The sequence below is a fragment of the Panicum hallii genome, chromosome 9, assembly GCF_002211085.1.
Source record: "Panicum hallii strain FIL2 chromosome 9, PHallii_v3.1, whole genome shotgun sequence".
NCBI classification, from domain to species: domain Eukaryota; kingdom Viridiplantae; phylum Streptophyta; class Magnoliopsida; order Poales; family Poaceae; genus Panicum; species Panicum hallii.
The window spans coordinates 18613882-18635125 of NC_038050.1; the positions used below are offsets into that span (position 1 = coordinate 18613882).

The following is a 21244-nucleotide window of genomic DNA, read 5'->3' on the forward strand; positions in this document are numbered from 1 at the left end:
GCCAATAAGGACGTCATGCTAAGCCATGGCATAACATCACTCGTTATGATCAGGGTTGACCGGGGACGCATCCCACTCCACGGACCAACCATCAGGCAAAGCATAAAGCCAAGGCATGGGGTAAGTAGGGTCTTCAAAGATATTACCTGAAATAACACATATAGCAAGGCTGAGTACTCTAATACTCAGCAAGACTTACCCGGTATTGGGTATACTTAGCCCATAACTAGACTATGCAGGCTTTGCAAAAGGTTCAACGTTTAGCTTTTGCTGAAAAGCAACAAAGAGTAGGTCCTTATTTTATATTTTAGCTTTCAAGTTCTAATTCTTTTAACCATTCTAGGTAAGCACCTATAGCTACTCAAGCAAGGTAGAGTCTTTAAAGCATACATCAGCATTACTTATGAACAACATTGCTCTTGTTACTCTATGTGGCAAAAGAGTTAAGCAGTCTCAATCTTCGTGAGAAGCGGACGATTCTGAATCGAATTTCAAACCTTGCAAGGTAAACCTAACTCACACGCTTGGAACACCAACAGGTCGTTCCGAAGCAACCGTTTGCCTTTCATTCCGGGTCGTGGAACAATGCCACCACAAGCGACTGCTGGACCATACGCACATCCAATGTGCAGGACATACGTCTGTAGCGCGACTACATGACCGTATTCCTGTGTGCTCTGCAGAACATATTCTCACAGTCGGTGCATGTAAACATAAAATAAAAGTCGAGTGGTGGGAGACGAGTCCACTTGTCGGGCCGATTGGTTACTAGGCTTACCGCTTACCATATTTCGCGGCATGTGGCTAGTACTTTCAAACGCTTAACTGCCACTACCACACACTGCGACCTTATCCAAATTCATCAACACAAACGGGGTATCACTTCCTTCCATGAATTTCACACATAACCCCGTCCGTCATCCTTATAGTGATTGCAGGAATGAAGATAATCAATTCCTATATCGTGCGAGTGACAGGAAATCACTCGACTTCTACCGGTCCTATTAGCATAGCACTAGTCGGACTCAGGTTCTAATGTTCAGTACATTGGTTCCTAGAGATATGCATCTAGGGTTTCATTACAATTCCTAGACTTAATGCATAAATATAGATAAATACGTATACGTTGCAGTGTATAGAAAGTAATGGAATATGTCCGGGGCTTGCCTTCACTGGCGGGGCTGGGGTCAGGTAAATTAATAAATCCTTCCGAACTCGGGTTCGAAACTTCAGTTAATTCCTCGGTGATGTTCCCTGCGGCTTCAGAGATTTCCACTTCAGGTTCGGGGAGGATCTGATAGTCACCGTCAACGAGAAACGTCGAGTCTACATGTAATCAAAAGGATGCAGCTTAGGAAATGCATAAATCTATATTCTACTTCACGATAAAGTTGCAATCCAATGCATTCAACATTACACACTAGCAAACAACACAAACTCCCTTACTGGGCAGTCGTATATCGAGTATCAAATAATTTATTGAGTTACAGTAGGTAACAGGGTTATCTACTCCAAACACTTAGCTAACTATAAGAAGTAACATGGTTGACTACTTAACATTTTTATTTAAATAACTAGCTAGTCACCTTGAAAAACCCTAAGTTTTTATTTATTATAGATTTATTAATCAAGTTTTATTTATTTTGGCTATTTTACACCTGATCATAGGTTGACATTTTGTAGATATGCTACACTACTTAAGAACAACATCTTAGAATATTTTCATAATTTTTCATGAAATAAAAGCTAGTATAATTAATTATCTTTAGAAACAAACCAAAAATTCATAACTTGGGGTATGACCTTTTATTAATCCTAATATTTTTACCATGGATTACACATTCAAGAAGGAAGCTATGATAAAAATTTCGGATACAAACATCAACAGAAACACCCTTAATTAATAATTTAAGTATTTCATCAACATATAACAAAAAGAACTCGAAATCTAAGCAAATGAACAGTAAAGTACTCGAACTTTTTATACAGAACTATACATAGCACATACAATCTAAGTTCCAAATTTCAGCTATAACACATGCCTACAACATGAGATATAATTAAAACACTTATTTATTAATATTTAATCTACAACAGAAAATACACACATACAGCTCAAGTGTACTATACAAAAGTAGTCTAATTTAACTCAAGGATTCCAACAAAACTAGTTTGACATTTTTCTGAATTTTCTAAGATTTTCTATGAATTTTTCAAGACAGGAAACACACTCACATGAAATAACAATTACTCCTATTACAAACCGGTCCTTAGATTTTACAGAGAACCCCCTGGAAAGAAAATAATCAACGCAATTGAGTCCAATGGCCATGGCCGGCGGTGGGGAGCTCGGGTCCGGCCAAATTCCGGCAACAGGGCTCGCCGGCGGTGAGGGGCAAGGGGAGAAAAAGCATGAGGGCACTTCGGGCTACGCACCGGTAGTCTTGGGCGGGCTTGAGATGGCCGGAGGTGGACGGCCGACGTGAGGCCGAGCCGGCGGCCGGAGTGAGCTGCGGCGGCGACGCTCCGGCGTCCGGGGAAAGGAGGGGCCGGGCTGGGGAGGTGCGGTGGAGGCCGTGGAAGGTGAGGGCGCTACCAATTTGGGGAGGGAGAGGGCCGAGGAGGCAATCCCGCGGTGGACCGAAGCTCGACGGTGCAAATGGAGGGGCGACGGCAATGGGGCGCGCGAGCAGGGCCGAGGCATCCTTTTTATAGGCAAAAGAGATGGAGGAGGAAGGCCAGGGCGAGCTGAGTCTCGGCTTTGAGTCGCTACGGGGGAGGAGAACCAGAGGGGCACGGCGGGCGGTCGAGGCGCCGGCGGGCGGTGCTTGCAGAGCCGCAGGCGGCGTGGCGCTCGGGCGAGGCGCCAGCAGAGGGGGCTAGGGCGGTGAAGGGATGGTGGAGTGACGCGTGGGCGAGGAAGGAGCAGGAGGTGGCAAGGGGCGGCCGGAAATGGCGAGCGGTGGCGCAGCAGTAGAGAAACAGAGGAGCAGAGGAGACGCCAGAGGAGGAAGAAGGAAGAAAGAGGTCCGAGGGACTTAACTGGAATTTGCAAAAACTTCAGGGACTGCTCTGTAAACAGAAATTCCCCACTGATCCAGAGCTCAAATGAGACAATGGTCAAAATGGAAGTTGTAGAACTTTTCAAAAACTATAACTTTTCTTTAGGGCTCAAGCTCCGAAACCTAAAGTACAAAGTTTTATTTCACCATTTTGCACTCAAATTAAACTTTACATGAATTTTGTCTTACTAAAGCAAATCTTATAACTTCTTGGGCTTATCTGCAAGCATTTAATGCTGATCATGATGACCTTCACTTTTTCACTTTAACCCTTGGTAATTTTTGAAAAGTTACTTTATTCTCCAACCAATTTACATAAAAGGGTTTGTATTTTCATCAATTTACATAATTACCCTTACTTTCACACTTTTGCTAGATTTTCACACAATTTTACACATATACCAAACACTATTTCTATTGGTTTGATTTATTTGACACCTAGGGTGTCACAGCCACGAGTTGCTCGGGGGCTGCGGGGAGAGGGGCGAAGAGATCTGGGGGGATTGGGATTTCTTCGGGGAGAGGATGGCGGAGCGTGGCTCAATTTGGGGATTTTTTGAGGCTCTTAGCAATTTGCAGATTGGAAGCACAGTCTTTACTTGGCAGTTACCGTGGGGTTAAATAACCAGCGGTTGGGGTAAAGTTCTACTATTGTGAAGGTCAAGAGTCGTTTCAGGGAATATTCGGAAGATGAGGGGTCATTTGGTGGATTGTTTAGATAAAATATTCGATTAATCATTTTTTAGGGTTAATTATCCCGAAAAAATGGGTTTTTCGAATTCATGATCTAACTTCCATCATTTGTATCATCATATTGGTAATTTACCATATCGACATTTTTAACATGCATGCCACGGTTTTTGGATTCTTATTTCCAATTCTGAGGGATATGGATTCAAGGCTCGGGGGCTGCGGGGTACGTGGCATCGACTACTTATTTTTTCGAATTTATTCGAAGAGTAAGTAGGGAAGATTCAAACTTAATTTGACCCTCAGCCTGATTCTCTGATTCAACCTAAGGCTCGGGGGCTACTCCATATGGAGTGCGATTTTTCAATCGCACACCATGTCAAAAATAAAATTCGGGGCTTGAGCACCTCATAGCTTCGACGCCGCCAAGTAAGTACTCGAAGAAGAACTTCAAGACGGAGCATCAGAAGAAAATATAGAAGTCGAAGACTACTTCGAAAGTACTCGATAAGCCTGCAGTACTCAGCTACGAAGAGCTCGGGGGCTTGTCAGACCCGGGGCCACGGGACTGTGTACATAATGTAGTTTAAAGAGGTTTAAGAGATTAAGTCCGTCTTATCTCTTATTTATCTCGTTTATCTCTTATTTATCTCGTTTAAGTAGGAGATAGAGCTAACCGATGCAGAAGAAATCTACCCAAGACATGTTTAAGTACGATTTCTTAGCTGGAGTTGGTTAGTATCTTTGTAACCCTGGCCTTCCGTATATATAAGGGAGGGCAGGGACCCCTCTCAAAACAGAACAAACTGCACCAAAGGCAATACAAACCACCACACAGGACGTAGGGTATTACGCGCCTTGCGGTCCGAACCTGTCTAAGCTTTGTGTTCTTGCACCTTCGAGTTTTTGATCTAGGCGTCTCCTCACCTAAAACTTACCACCTTAGATATATCTCTCGGTGGGCAGCCGGTAAGATACCGACACATGCCTTCCAATCTTAGGGTTGAGTGAGAAAGAGAGATACGGGTTGGTAACGAGTGAGTCTATTTGCCTCTGTCGAGTATAATATCGAGTATAAGGGTAATTTTATCCCTTCACCCATTTTTCGATACGGATTCAGAGAAAGTTGACGGAAATATAAGATGAAATGGACGGAAGTATCATTAGATAAATAAAATAAAAATTTAAGATCATATAAGACAACAAAATTTTTTCAAAGCCATAGAAGAAATTAAACTATCTTCTGACGTCATCTTTCCTTAACCCGGAAGCGACCGGTTCCTTAACCCGGAAGCGACCGGCCGCAACAAAGCAAAAGCAACTCACCCCGGGAGGAAACACCTGTCCTATCCCACCAGCAAAAGCAAAAGCAACTTTCCTATTCCAATTCCAATCCCACCAGCAAAAGCAAAAGCAACTTTCCTATTCCAATTCCAATCCCACCAGCTCGCGCAACCTGAAAACCCCTGTCCCCACGCCACCACGCGTCCACGCCGGCGTCCCGCCCGGCTCCTCCCTCCTCTCCTCCTCCGCCTCCTCGCCGCCGCTCCCTTCACGCCTCCTCCCTCCTCCACAAGCCCCCCGCGCCGCCCCTCTCCCCACGCAAGCCCCAAGCCTCTCCCCTCCGTCCTATCTATCTATATATCCGCCGCCTCGCCCAACCCCCAACCACACGCCTCCTCATCCACCCACCTGCTGCCTGCGACGAGATGGCGACGGCCTCCGACTCTCCCGCTTCCGCGCTCGCAACCGATCCTGCTGGAGCGACCGCGGCGCTGGAGGGGGACGCGCTCCGGGGCTCCGGGAGCCCCGAGATCGCCTTCTTCGACGTCGAGACCTCGGTCCCGCAGCGGGCCGGCCAGGGGTACGCGCTGCTCGAGTTCGGGGCCATCCTCGTCTGCCCGCGCAGGCTCGTCGTGGTCGCCTCATACGCCACGCTCGTGCGCCCCGCCGACCCGGCCTCCGCGGTCTCCGCGGCCTCCGTGCGCTGCAACGGCATCACGCGGGACGCCGTCTCCGGGGCGCCGCCCTTCTGCGACGTCGCTGACGCAGTCTACGACCTCCTCAACGGTGAGCGGCCTCGGCCCGCTACGCTGCTTCCTGTTATTGGACAACAGTACTTTTTGGATTCATGTCTGAAATGGCCACATTTGTTGCGTTAATTTTTTTGGATTCATGTTTCATGCACTGATATGTCAAATTAGAAGGGATTTCCCTTATTGTACCTCATGCTTGCAATCGATCTCTCTACAATTGTTGTCGTGTGCAAGCTAGGTGTGCATTGTCATGGAATCATGGTATGTATAAACTAGGCGTCAATCAAACTATGGTATGGTCTGCTATCTGTATAAAAATCCTTACTGAGGTCACAACATCAATTGGTCGTTCTAGGTTCTTCCTTAGTCTCAAAGGCATCAAAACAGTTTAAGCTGAGAGGATCATCTTGTTACGTATGGACCTGAACTTCCCATGAAATGGTCCAATCACTGAAAGAACTTTTCTGAACATTTGACAGGGCGGGTCTGGGCAGGGCACAACATTGTGAGGTTTGATTCCGCAAGAATAAGGGAGGCATTCGCAGAGATTGGCCGGCCACCTCCTGAGCCAAAGGGGCTGATCGACACCTTACCTCTGCTTACCCAGCGGTTTGGGAGGAGAGCAGGAGACATGAAAGTAAGGAACTATGTGCTGACTAGAGCCATGTTGTAATTTAAAAAAGTGTGTTTTAAGGAGATAGTTTAATAATGATAGGTGAGGTTATATTGAAGCGGACATACATGACCTCTATTGGGAATTTTCAGTTCCTTCTGTCATTAAAAGGGATATCTCATGTTCTGTACTTTATCCATTTCACCTGCAGATGGCAAGCTTGGCAAATTACTTTGGCCTAGGGAAGCAAAGGCACAGGTAAATATCATGCTAACTCAAGTGATAGCATTGCATTTGTATTCCAATTGCTTCCTCTTTCAACATCTAGGGTTTTCATATGCACCTTTTCCCATTTAATATGGGGGCACATAGTCACCCTTTGCATCACTTCAGTTTATGTAACTTGGCTTGGAATCCTTTTAGCTGGTATTTTGTTACCCAGCTCACTTGTGCCTATCTAGGTTGCCCTAGCCATATGAGGAATTTGGTTGGACATTGGTGTCCTTTTATGTCTTCACATTCCTAACTAAGTAGCACCATCTCTTCCAGGAATGTCAAAAGTCACTACCCCAGGATCTTCCATCCCATCTTTGGGGTTGGCTCATCTGGACTAGCTAACTAATATCCCAAAAGATGGCATGGCTTATGATGGTTCTTTCCTTTAGATAGGTCATGCTGAATAGATGTCATAATTATGCGGTGCATAACTGTAGCTCTTCACTACATGTTCATGTCACCAGAACAACTGTCTGCCTGGCGTGTAGAACTATCATTAAAAGTAGAGTAAGAGTATTAATCAATAATCTCCAATTTATGTTGTTAAATATTTATCCGTTTAGTTTCCCTTTATGCATTCATATTAGTTACGACCTAGAAGTTGACCCTTGTTGCTTTAATTTTATCTTGGCCTACACAAAGTTGGAGTGAATGGCCTCTCACTAATTTTATTTGCAATTTTTCTGCAGGAGTCTAGATGATGTTAGAATGAACCTTGAAGTTCTGAAGTACTGTGCTACAGTGTTGTTCCTGGTATGTTTGTATTCATTTATTTTCCCATAACTGGTTAATTTCATCAGCTGGGCTGTTCCAGTCACATTAATCTGTGTTTCTTTGCCTGAAGCATTTCTGGTATTTTCTCCCCTACTGGTTTCCCATGTAGCCATCTGGAATAGCTCAGTACCTCAATGGCTCAATGGGCAAGTCAAGTTTTGCTATTGGGAGATAGGCCCTACGTGTCAATAATTTCATATGGAAATTTGTAGCTCTTTTCTTATTTTTAGTTATATATGCACTCTGTTCTATTTGTTGCAGTTGCCGCGGTTTTTTGCAAATAAATTTACAATCGAACTAGGTCTATGTAATTGATGCAACGACTCACATTCTTTTTAACTACTTCAGTTACTATAGAAATAATTCTGTGAAAAGAGAGCGAATCATCATGTTGTTGTGGGATATTTATAGCTATTTTTTTTATTCACTGTCGGAGATAATCTGTTGGCTAAATTCCAATGTTATTCTGGCAGGAGGCAAGTCTTCCAGAGGTGCTTACTGTTGAGAACCTTGTTGAGCGTGCAATAACAAGGAGCCAAGCTAATGGCTCTGCTTCTCCTGAGGCGCCAAAACCCGAAGCAAACTCTTCAACTGATTCTTCAAAACGGCAGCGCACAGTTTGTCCAGCTGACGGTGTGTTACCTGAGGGAGGTAATCAAGGAACAGGTGATCCTTCAACAAGCAGGGAATCTGTTGCGTTGGTATCCCACATGGAGGAAATGAAGTTAGATACCACCACACAGATGGATGCAAGTTCCAGTGGCTATTCTGGGTTTCTTGAGCCAGATGATATTTCAACTGAGTATATCAAAATCTCAGTTGCTCCATTGCACCAATTTGGTCGGAGGTCATCCGTCCAGCACAAAGGCAGCCCACTACAGCTGTGTTCCGCAGGCTTGAAAGTCCAGTTTGGGGTTAATACAAGGTTTCTAGACAATGCAGGCCAACCGAAGTTAAACATAGTTGTAGACATCCCTGAGAATCTCAGTAAGGTTCTTGAGTTTTGTGATGATCTTGCTCGGAGGTCATCTCAGGAATCAGGCAGCACCTCTGAATGGAGACCCCTGGTTAAGAAGTATGGATATGTTAATGGCCCAACTGTCCGCCTAAAGTGAGTTCTGTTCCCCCTTTCATTTTGTGTTCTTGAGGCGCTTTATGATTTTCAGAGTTCTAACAATGGCCTTACCCTGCAGCATCCCTACTACTGTCAGCGGCGACTCTGCAATCTACTCAACAGATATATGCCAGAAAGAGCCCAGTGGTAACATTCAGAAGCTTGTTTTTAGCAATGTAGATGCCACAGAACTGGATTCTCTGTTTGTCCGAGGGAGCAAGGTGGACGCCTTCTTTTCTCTGGAAGTATACGACTACCAGCAAAACGCTGGGATAAGGTTGGTTGCAAAGAGGTTGGTTGTACACTCCAATTAGCAACCGGTTTTAGGGTGCGTTTGGTTGGGCTGTGAGCTGTGAAAAAGCTACTGTGACCTGGCAGCTGTGAAAAAACTGAAAGTCGTTTGGTTCAACCTGCTGTGAAATTGTATGTTTGCTGTAAATTGTCTATAATGCCCCTTGAGGCTCTGATATACTGTTTGTATGCAAAATAATTATAATGATGAGATTTTTGCATTAATATGACATAATTTAATATTAAAGATATGATTCATTTTGCAATGTCATGAAATTGTTCATCTCATCAAAAGAGTTATCATCTAGATAACTATCTTATGCCGCCGGGAGGAGGTGGGCCACCGGAGCAGGAGGGGCGCCGGGAGGAGGAGGGCCGCCGGGGAGGAGCGCGCCGGGGAGGAGGAGGGCCGCCGGGGGACGAGCGCGCCGGAGGAGGAGGGGCGCCGGGAGGAGGAGGGCCGCCGGAGGAGGTGGGCCACCGGAGCAGGAGGGGCGCCGGGGGAGGAGGGGCGCCGGGGAGGAGGAGGGCCGCCGGGGGACGAGCGCGCCGGAGGAGGAGGGGCGCCGGGAGGAGGAGGGCCGCCGGAGGAGGTGGGCCACCGGAGCAGGAGGGGCGCCGGGAGGAGGAGGGCCGCCGGGGAGCCGGAGGGCCGCCGGGGGACGAGCGCGCCGGGAGGAGGAGGGGCGTCGGGGGAGGAGCGCCGCCGGGAGGAGGAGGGGCGCCGGGGGAGGAGGGTCGCCGGGGGGAGAGGGGCGCCGGGGGAGGAGCGCCGCTGGGAGGAGGAGGGCCGCTGGGAGGAGGAGCGCCGCCGGAGGAGGCGGGCCGCCGGAGGAGGCGGGCCGCCAGGATGGAGGAGAAGCCTAGCGAAGCTGTCTGCCTGTGCGTGGAGAGGAGGACTCGGGGGGGAAAAGAAACGAATCGGTATCATAACGAGTGGCAGTGGGTAATTTTCTCCACATTCGTTTGCCCTCACCGCAGCAAAAGCAGGTCCCTCTCGGCTGCGGGATTTCTATTGGCAAAAGCTGGTCGCGGTGGGAAAAGCAGGTTGGCATCCGGGTCGTTTGGTTCGGCTTCTGCTTTTGTAACGCAAAAGCAGGTTGCAGAAGTCAAACCAAACGCACCCTTAGTTGTTATGATCCTAGTTCTAGGAACTAACTCTTGCGCTAATTTAGTGGTAAGTTTTACAAAGCCTAAGTCCTTTACAAACTGTAGATTGTGTTGTGGATGTGAATAAGATCTGACCAGATGCAGATGCTGATGTTAAATTAGTAGTGAAATGTTGTTGAATACTCAAAACAATCAGGGTTATTCATTTGTGAATACAATAACCATTTATCGCTCTTCATATCATTATTTTCTCATTTGCACGTTTTTCTTTGGACACAAAGCTAAGCAAATCTGAGTAATAGAATCCTTATTAGGGCATCATTAATAATACTTCCGCGGACATAATGTCTTTATGAGCTGTGGTTGGCTTTGTTAAATTGAAGGTTCTAAAATGGTCTATTTCCCCGCTATGGCTTCAAAAGTTCAGATGAGGTAGTAGCCACAACGATCGAACGGGTGGGCCCTGCCTTATTCTCCTTGACGGAACTCTGAACTGTCCTGAGCATTTTGCGGACCAGGCTCGGGTTGGGTTGAGAAAAAACCGGCTTTATTTCGGGCCTGAAGTCCATGCCAAGCCCAACTATTAATTCTTTTGGGCCTATAAAATCGAGCTCAGGTTGGGCTGGGCTCGGACTAGGCCACCCATCCCTTTTTATTAAAAAATAATTAATTTTGTTATTTTGGGCTGGGTCGAGCTCAGCCCGATTTTTTCCGAACCATCAAAATCTACGGCGCACCTGGTCTTAAACGAGCATAGGGTCGGACTTAGCCCGTCGGCTTCAGCCCGGATCTATTTTGTTTAGACTCTCGTCTTTTAGCTGATGATTAGCTAGCTAAATTTAGTTATTATAAATTCAAATATGTCAGCTAATAGACTACTCCTTCAGTCCTAAAAAATACAACTCTCGCATTTCGAGAAGTCAAACAGTTTTAAGTTTGATCAATTTATATAAAAAATTACTAACATTTATGTCTTCAAATAAATTTAGGATAAAAATACATTACATGATTAATCTAATAATACTTATGTTATAAAATAAATATTAATATTATTTTGTATAAATTTGGTTAAACTTGAAATTGTTTGACTCCTCGAGATGTGAGAGTTGCATTCTTTTTAGACGGACAGAGGAAGTAGCTAATACTATTCCAGCTAATTAAAATAGTATTATCTCATTAGCTGATTGAACCCAACTAGTCACAGCTAAAATGACAAAGCACCTGTTTATCCATAACCAATCTGTTAAATTCTTCAGTTGCCACAACTACTCACCCAAAAATAAAGGCGTAGCATGACCTATTCATGATAACAATTAGCAATTAGCTGGTAATCCAACACATCCAGCTAATAATTAGTTAGCTAATCTTTAACTAGCTAAAAAAGATTATTATCAATTAACTAGCTAATTATTAGTTGGAGGATCTAAACAGAACCTTAGATCTACTCTGAAATCTGAATGGCGCTTCCCCTCGCCATATATGTGACTGCGAATGGCGCCCTTATGCGCCCCATCAACACGGTTTGGCTCCTAACGTCTCTTTAGGAAAATTTGAAATTCATCTGAACTTAGATTGGTTTCACAAAAATTATAGGATTGGAATTAAATCTCATTGAAGCTTGTCTCATTTCTTTCTCTCTTTTCCTTTCTACTACTAGAGTGCATGTGCGGCGCGTATGTGTTTTCTAAAAACTTCATAAATAACTAATTTATATTTAAAAATTATAGTAAACAATAATTTGTAATTATACAAAGATATACATACGGGAAGGATGTATTTTTAGAAATTCTAATAAATAAAAGTCACATAATTTATCTAAACATATTATTGACACTAAATCTAAATTCAATAGTTTAAGTGCACTTCTGAACTATTAGGGTCTTGCAAAAGCTTCATGCTATTTTTAGGTGTCTTGTTTGGCATTTTCTTATAACTTCTGAAGGCCACCTAATATATATAGTACTAAGATGATACAGTTAATATGGTAAACAAATAACCATCCGAGTCTGAGAAGTTTTAGAGCATAATGCATACAATTCCAGAGATGAAACCACGTCCATCATTGCAAACTTGAAAAAAATTATGTTCATGGCAAAACTCAACATGAGTAGGAACTACTTCCATTTAAATTGAAAGGAAAGTGTAATATCCTCTAAAACGGATAAGATGAGCATAACCACATGGATAAATTGTTATTTTAGACCTGAAGGGATAACCACATGAATAAGACGTCATCACAGTAAATACATCACATTGAACTCAATAATGAATTAGCTTCTCTGCACATCTTTCTCACAATTTCTGCTATACTCACATGCCATTGTCCATGGAAATTACAAAGCAACACATTGCATGTAGCTAATAGGATGTGTTTATAGAGCATACTCATAAATTTTAGAGCAAATTTTTTAGTATTTTACAGAATTTAATTGGATCACATGAAGAGAAAAAATCTATAATAAAAGTCATTAACAGAACAATGAGATCAAGCATGATAGTATTTCTTATATGATAGTACGAAACATGTGAGGTTAGGTCATTACTGTAAGACAAACACCTAAAGGCTAAAAATGACATACTAATTTAAACTATGGCTCCTCGATTCCATTTGCACCAAAGCGGCCCATGTCAAATGCAATAAACATAGGCTTATACACCGAATTCTTTGTGTATTCAACTATTTTAACATAGGCTAACATACCTGAGTATGTGCAATCAAAAGAAAATTATATCTATAAGCACATATTATTATTTAATTCCTAATATGGTTCATTCTCCTCACTAAAATGAAAATGGGAAAACACGTAAAGCTGGTTTATGCACAGATTCAGGATAAAAAACTAACAAGTTTTACCTCCCTATTGCCTTTTTTGGTGTACATGAATAATTTGATACCTTTCCTATTATGATACCTAATGCCTGATAAAGTGAGTCCTTCATCATCTCTGCAATGATTCATCGAACATGCAGTTTAAATTTCTTTAGATAATGATATCCAGTTTTAGATAGATGCAATAATTAATAGTTGACACCAATTGACACACCGTACATGAGAAACCATCCATGAAGGTAAATAGATATTCCATATTTGATGAGTTCCATGTGCTTACTGAAAGAAGAATATATGGACATGAATGGGTTGCTCCTGCTACATGAAGTAACGCCATTTTTACTCCCTTAAAACAAAAAAATAAATCCAAAACCTGCAGTTGAAATGAAAAGTTATTATATCATTTCAGTTGAAAAGTTGTTACATGAGTGTTATTCCTGTAATGTATCAAAGAAGAAAAAATCGGTACTTTTCTGCAAACACTATCAATTGTAAAGCTTCATGATGAAACTCATGATTTCAGCCTCCAGCAAGATGCTCAAAAGCTTGCAATCAAATGCCCATTCAGCTAGTGGTTCATAGCAGTCAAGAAACAATTTACACAAAAAAGACTTGAAGACCATGTGAAATACAGTAAAATAAATTTCAAAAAAAAATCGGCTCACCTGTTGATCCAAGTGGTTTCCACAATATTCCACTTCCTATCAAGTAAAATATTAAACTGCTGTGATAATTTGATGTATCTTTTCAAGTTACCTCAAACATTACAAAAGAATAGATTGAATGGTCAAGAGTGCAAGGCCGATGGGCGATGACTTCAGTTACTGCATGAGGATTGCGAATCGATCGCAAAATATTCAGAAGGCAACAAACAAAGGATATGCATATCATCCTACTTGTGGGATATAGAGAACCAAGACAGAAGATGTACTTCATTTAGTTTGGAAGACACATCATAAAATAGCTGATGGATAAGGGTACCTAAGGCTGGGTTCAAGACGTCTGCTCCATGCCGTCCCTCGCTGCAGTCAGTCGGACAGGAAGGGGCACATAGACCATCCTATTGTTGATGGACTCATTGATCCCAAGATCCATAAGCTCCACAATTTGCTATGCTATTTCCATTATTCTAGAATTCCTTAAACCTACCTGCATCAGAAATGAAATCATTTAACCAAAACGAGTGTATCAACCATCCTTTATACTGAATCTTGTAACTTTTCTTTTTACCTAAATATATGGTGGGAACCTAGACACCATTTACTTAGCTAGCATAAAACTTCGTTCATCTACAAACTAGTCATTTCGCACATAATAATTTAATTATTTTCCCTATACCATTTGAACACCGATAAGAGTCCATGCACCATGGAAATAAAAAATATTCACAATTCTGTAGATCACAGAAAGAAATGCTAGCCATGCCGAAAATTAAACATTTTTAAAATTCTATAAATAAAAAAATGGATAATGGATCTTGTCATGTCCACTTTATCAAGTTTATCAGATTATTTGTCCTTGATTGCAACCAACCTTCTTGGCAAGTGCTCGCTTTGCAACCTGTGCACATTGATGCTCGTCCAACCAATAGACTTTGTGTCGACATCCTTTACTCCTTCATCTTGATCTCATTTCATTAATTATCTTGTGATTCCTCCTTCAAGCGCCCAGCCACCAGCTCCTTCAAGCGCTATCCAAATCTGATTGGATCGTTTGTCAAGTTAAATGCATATATGACTTCTGTCAACCATAATTCATTGGTGCTTCATGTGTGTCATCTTGTTCAATCGACAATACATGTTGGCAAGAAGCAAATTTAATAATAAATCTAATATATAAAGGAAAACATGATGTGCTAGCTAACCATTGCCCATTGGAGTTTGATGTCACATCAAGACATCATCTTGAGATTCTTCTATCTTGAACTGTGCTGCTGGTCTTGACCTTGATACTGCTAGAATACAATGCTCAAATTAGAAAATATGGAAAGAAACAAGAGCTCCAGAAAATCAGTGTTAGCTTGATTATGTATTTACATTGTCCCCAAAGTTTTTTTTCTTCTCAATCACCTCAGTAGTGCGCTCTCTCCAAATTTGATTGAATAGGAGGAACTGGCAGACCATGAACGCCATTGGGAACCACAGCATGCTTGTTAATTCATTATTTAGCACATCAACCCACAAAATTTGCGCGTACCCACATGGTTGAAGCTCTTGAACATCTTGGGTGTCACGGTTTCCATGAGAAGACCTAGAGTGCAAGAAATTTTGTGGTTGATTGATCAAGGGCATTTCATCGAACACCTTCCAAGCAGCTATTTTCATCGAACACCTTCCAAGCAGCTATTTCTTAGGCAGAATAGTATAATCAAAGGGGCGACAATGGGTAAATGAGCCTTGGGGGGAGGCAACATTAGCACGATTTATCACCCCATCATGTCGATCCCTTGGCACCCGTGGGCATTGCTAGCGGTGACGCCGTCGCCATCTCGGATGTGTTCGCCTCTGTCAATTGCCAGCCACAAGGAGAAATGCACAGCACCATCCAACTCTACCCGGAGCTGGATGAAATCCAGTATGGGAGATAGAGACTCCCTTGATAGGTCAGTGCTAGAGAATTTCAATCCATGGCAGGAAGCGCGGGGGCCTGGACGGGGATGATGGACAAGCATTGTGGTTGTGGCACTATGTTGAGGGCGAGCAGGCGCTGGATCTCGGAATTACGAGGGACCCGACCATCACCATTGATCATGTGCATGACTTGGTCGCCGCCGCCGCCCGCAGCCACGGACGCTTCGTGTTGGGCCGCCGCCATCGCTAAGGGGCTAGCTGTTATGATGGAGGTGGAGGCGCCGAGTTAGGCCACCTCCATAGCAGCCACAACCACTACTCCCAAGGCCCGTAAACCACCGCCAGTGCTGCCAGCTATCATAATTCTGGACATGGGAGGGGCGGCTATGGCGAATAGGGAGGGGAGCGGCGGTGTAGCTGCTATCTAGGCGAGGCGCCGAGGATGCGTTTGGCGAGTCGGCAGGGGACGTCGAAATCTTGCGTAGAGGTTAAGCGGCAGCGTATGGCAAACGTCGAGGCGTGATCCTTAGATGCAAAATTGATGGGCGGGATTGGGTGTGTACGCATGGGCGGGTATGATTTTATTTGGGTGAAAAAGGTATGGGCAAAAAGGTAGAAATATTTTAGAAAATGCTGGTTTTTTCAACATCCTAAAACTTTTCCATCTTCCAACCTGTCAAGTGGGCCTTTCTGTGAGGGGTAGGCGGGAATTTTTTCAGGTGGGGGAGGTTTTCTATTGTTTTGGATCCTTATAGTATAGATTCTAGCCCATTTCTTTTTTCTACTTGGGCTGGCTAAGATTGGAAGATAGGATGGTATCTTTTAGAGTTTGAAATAGCCTAAGAGGAGGAAAGCCGGAAAGGTAAATCAGCGCAACTTAATATTTGTCTTAATGGTAAACTTGCGTTGTCCCGCCGGCAATGGCAAAACAGAAATTAGGATAACCTCCCAAGAGAGAAAAGCCTATCTTTTCAACGGCAGAGACAAAATGATAATATGAAAAATCCTTGCGCGTGCGTGCTACAGAGATTTGGGTTCATTTAGAACCACATGGACCAAACATACTTGCATTCTCTTTTAATAATACAAGATCTTTGCTACTGTATTGTTTCTGCATACAGTTAATATATATCAAGACTAACATCAAATGCCACAACCAGAGGAATATATTACAATTTTCTAGTTTGGAAAATTGCAATCACATTGAGTACAGAATCCAGAGCATCCATCCAAAACATTACATAGGCACCAACAAATAACACAAAAATGGATCTCTTGCTAGGATAAATATAGTCCCATGGTTGAGACCCACCTATTATTTGACATACATGAGAAACAGAAGGTTTGGCATGACAGAGCGGAAAAAAAAAGCACACCGCAAGCTTCCACGGACACATTATTTTCTTCAAATTATGAACCTAATCGATACTTTAGTGAATTCTCCATACCAGTTTTGTGATATCATTATATGATAGATATAACCAATAATTGCCCTTCAAATAACCGCTGTGAATTTAACCTGTATACAACAAAGGAAAATCTTACAGACTGGCATATAGATCATTAATGTGAATAATCAAGGTTGCTACTAGAAAATGTTCAATTTCAAATACTCTGGCACAGCTGTAAATGCTTGTCATGATAAATTCGATATTTCAGTTTGCAACTACTGTTTTTAAACTACCTGCATATGTGTAGGTTGGTAATTTAAGCGGGGTGTTTGCATCAGCTAAAGATTATGAAAATCAGCAAAAAAGAAAAATCTATAGCCTATCCAAAACAGTCCAGATTCTTGTGTAGGTCATAGAATCCAACCGTTTATATAGATTCTTATAATCCTATTATCTCCCTCCACCCAGTTATATTCTGAGATTATAGAAACAAACAACCCTCTAACCACCCTATAATCTACTGATCCAAACAACCCGGCTATTTGTAATCTATAATCCAGATTTTTGTAATCTATATAGCCACTATCCGTATTCTTATAATATTTATCCCATGATTCTTATCCAAACAGGGCCGTGCTAATATAAGTCGTACAATTTGATAAGAATATGGTATATAGCCGTACAATCACTAGTACAGTATGGCTCTACACAAGCGGTAGCCTTTTTCCATCACAAGTGGCTAGGTTGGAAAACTGCTTGAGATGTGCCAGGCCATTCAAACCGCTTGTGATGTTTAAGTATCACAAGCGGTCCGAAATTAAAAAGCGCATGTGATATCCGCGTCAACATCACAGGCGGTTTATAAGACAACCCGCTTGTGAGTTTATTACCATCACAAGCGGTTTTTAACCTGACCGGCTGTGATATAATTTTGAAATCACAAACGGTCAGTAATACGAAACGCTTGTAATGCGGGACATGTGTCACAAGCGGTTTTAGAATCTTAACCGCCTGTGATGGATTCATATCTCAAGCGGTCTATAACAGGGAACGCTTGTGATGCTGGATACTTATCACAAGCGGTCAAGCTAAATAGAACCGTTTGTATGTGAATACCAAACCAAGTAAAATTGCATAGACAGAGACCCTTCGTCCAGAATCACAGAATGAAATATAGTCAAGTCCAATATAGATCAATACAGAATCACAGAATCAATATTCTTTCAAGTCCAATATAGATAAATACAGAATCACAGAAGGGAAATTTCTATAATCTACAAGTAACAAATTAATATGTAACACTATAATGAGCTCCAACAAATGAAGTTTCTAGCTGAGACCTCTCCTGGGCATTGCTGCACATATAGGCAAAACAAATCAGTTAACCGTGACCTTTAGCATCAACATGAGCATTTATATTGTTATTAGAAAACCACCATATATATATGTGAATGAATTTAAATAGCACACATAGAGAACTTGAGAGATTTTAAATTCATTGGTAACCACAATACATAGTCGATCGGACACATGACAAATACAATTTGATTCATACAATTTTTCATGAACTACCATTTTTCCGCATGTATGGCTTCAAGTTCTTATCAATTTTCTTTTCCACACGCTTGATTCTCTCAGGACCATTAAAGACGGACATCTCTTCATACTTATTGTATTCCTCATCTCCGTCTCCCACATTCTCAACTCCAACAATTTTTTGCTTTCCAGAAATAACTACATGGCACTTCTCATTTGATGGATCGAGTACATAGAATACTTGTGCAACACATTCGGCGAGAACCCACGGGTCATCTTTATATCCTACTTTCTTTAAGTCTACCAGTGTGAGTCCGTAGTTGTCCACTGTCACCCCCCCGGGATGTTGTACCCATTGGCACCTAAATAAGGGTATTTTCAAGCTCGGACCATAATCAAGTTCCCATATTTCCTCTATGAATCCAAAATATGTGGTCTTCTGTCCCTGTAGGTCAAAAGCATCAATACGAACACCGCTATTTTGCACAACACTTTTCATGTCTTTTGATTTAGTGTGGAATGTGTACCCATTGATGTCATATGCTTGCCATGATGTCACTAAACACGATGGTCCAGAAGCCAAATTCCTCATTGTTTTCTCTTCCAAAGAGTCTCTGGATGGGATGTTTTTGTCCATTAACCATTCGCTAAAACGATGTTTGTGCTCCCTCATGATCCAGTCCTCTGTGCGGTTCTGATTTTCTTTACGAAGCTCATCTAGGTGTTCCTCAATGTAAGGCTCGGCTATCGCGAGATGTTGTAGTACACTACCATGAGCACAATGTACTATCTTGTAATCCTCGACGCGGAAAGTTTTCCTGCCCATTCTCCCTCTCCCACATAGTTTACCCTCATGTTTAGGTACAGGCGCACCTATCATTGTTCCATCTCTGATGTAATCTATACAGCTCTCAATCACTTCTTCTGTAGTGTATCCCTCCATGATTGAACCCTCTGGGTGAGCGCGATTTCGCACATAACCTTTTAACACTGCCAAGTACCGCTCCAACTGAAACATATGATGTAAATATAGTGGCCCTAATATTTTTATCTGATCCACAAGATGTATGATAAGGTGTACTTGCATATCAAAAAATGATGGAGGAAAACACATTTCAAGCTTGCACATAGTCTCGATGATGTATGCCTTCAGATAGTCCAAGTCTTCTAAAGCTATTACTTTTTGTGACACTGCATTGAAAAAGTAACACAAACGTGTGATGACAACTTTGACATGCTCTGTTTCGAGGGCTCTTACCGCAATTGGGAGGAACACCGTCATCATCATATGGCAGTCATGAGAGTTGTAACCAAATAGAGACAAGTCCTTCATCCTAACTAGTTTGCTGATATTGGATGAGAAACCTGTGGGCACTTTGATCCCACGCAAACATTTGCAAATTTTTGTTTTCTCCTCAACTGTCAAGTTGTAGCTAGCTGGGGGAAGGTAAGGCTTCCCTTTGCCACTATCCACTGGATGAAGTTCCGATCTGATTTGAAGATCTACTAGGTCCTGGCGTGACTTAAGTCCATCCTTTGTCCTACTCGGCATGCCCAGTAAGGTTCCAATGATGCTATCAAAAACATTCTTTGTTACATGCATCAAATCAATGCTGTGGCAAATTTCCATATCCTTCCAGTATGGGAGGTACTTGAAAAAATCGATTGCTTCTTGAAAGTTGTGTCAGTTGAAGGGTCAGTTCTCTTTCTTTTTTCTCCTTTGTTGTTTTCCCCTTTCCGAATACAACCTGAATATTTTTTACAATTTCAAAAACGAGTTTCCCGCTATAAGGCTTTGGTGCACCTTCACTTTCCAGTTCATTGTTAAATTCCTCTTTCATCTTTCAGTACTTATGCTGCTTCATCAAGAACCGTCTGTGTCCCATGAACACCAACTTCTTGGATGATTTAAGGTATAAGGAAGCAGTTTCATCCACGCACACTACACAACCATTCTTTCCTTTGGTCTTTTGCCCTGAAAGTGTGGCACCCCCGGGAGAATCATGGATGGTAACAAATATAATTGCTCTTAGGTTGAAATACTCCTGGCGATACTCATCCCATATTCGAACTCCTTCATTCCAGAGCTTCGCCATATCTTCCATAAGAGGTTCCAGGAACACATCAATATCACACCAGCTACTTTCGAACCTTGAATACGAATAGTCAACATAATGTACTTCTTTTTGTGACACAACCATGACGGAAGGTTGTACATCGTCAGAGTCACAGGCCAGGTGCTATGTATACTTCTTTTTTCACCAAATGGATTCATTCCGTCTGTACCCAAAGCAAATCTTACATTTCTGATTTCTTTGGCAAACTCAGGATACATATGATCAAAAGTTTTCCACTGTGATGCATCAGCAGGGTGTCGAATCTGTTTGTTATTCTGCTTGCGACTTTCAGCATGCCAGCGCATAAGCTCAGCCTCCCTAGGGTTTGAGAACAAACGCTTCAAGAGATCAATTACTGGAAGATACCACATCACCAAAGCTTGGATCTTTGACCTCCTTTTGCCATCCATGTCATCAAAAGTGTCATCATCAATTTCAGGTCCGATAGCGGCTTTCTTGTTTCTATTTATCTTCGCGATTTTGTTCACACACTCTTGATTGTAGCTCTTCTTGTATCGTCTGACATTGCAAACTGGGCATCTTGTTGCGTTCTCAAACTCGCCACGATACAGAATACAATGGTTCGGACATGCATGAATTTTTTGCACACCCAGAGCTACGGGAGATATAAGCTTCTTCGCTTTATAAGTGCTGGTTGGTAGTTTGTTGGGTTTTGGTAGGAGTTGGGACAGAAAATTTAAAAGATCTGTGAAGCTAGTATCAGACCATCCGGCGCTAGCCTTCAACTTAAGAAGTTCAAGAACTGTACGCAGTGTAGTAAACTCTTTGTCACAGCCCTTTGATTCATCATATAAAGGTTCTTTTGAGGCACTT

The 21244-nt window shown here is 42.5% G+C and overlaps 1 protein-coding gene across 2 annotated transcripts; it reads left to right on the plus strand.

Moving 5' to 3' along the window:
- The first annotated feature begins 5182 nt into the window (after positions 1-5182).
- On the plus strand, positions 5183-10158 carry LOC112876086 (protein NEN1). Of its 2 annotated transcripts, XM_025940125.1 has the most exons (7): positions 5183-5822; positions 6268-6425; positions 6613-6659; positions 7367-7430; positions 7925-8562; positions 8645-8892; positions 9987-10158. In XM_025940125.1, the coding sequence occupies exons 1-6, from the start codon at positions 5462-5464 to the stop codon at positions 8877-8879; spliced, it is 1503 nt and encodes a 500-aa protein (XP_025795910.1). In that variant the 5' UTR covers positions 5183-5461; the 3' UTR covers positions 8880-8892; positions 9987-10158. The 2 variants fall into 2 exon arrangements, with proteins under 2 accessions (XP_025795910.1, XP_025795909.1); XM_025940124.1 differs by lacking the exon at positions 9987-10158 and having other exon boundaries at positions 5184-5822; positions 8645-9105.
- Positions 10159-21244: the final 11086 nt, after the last annotated feature.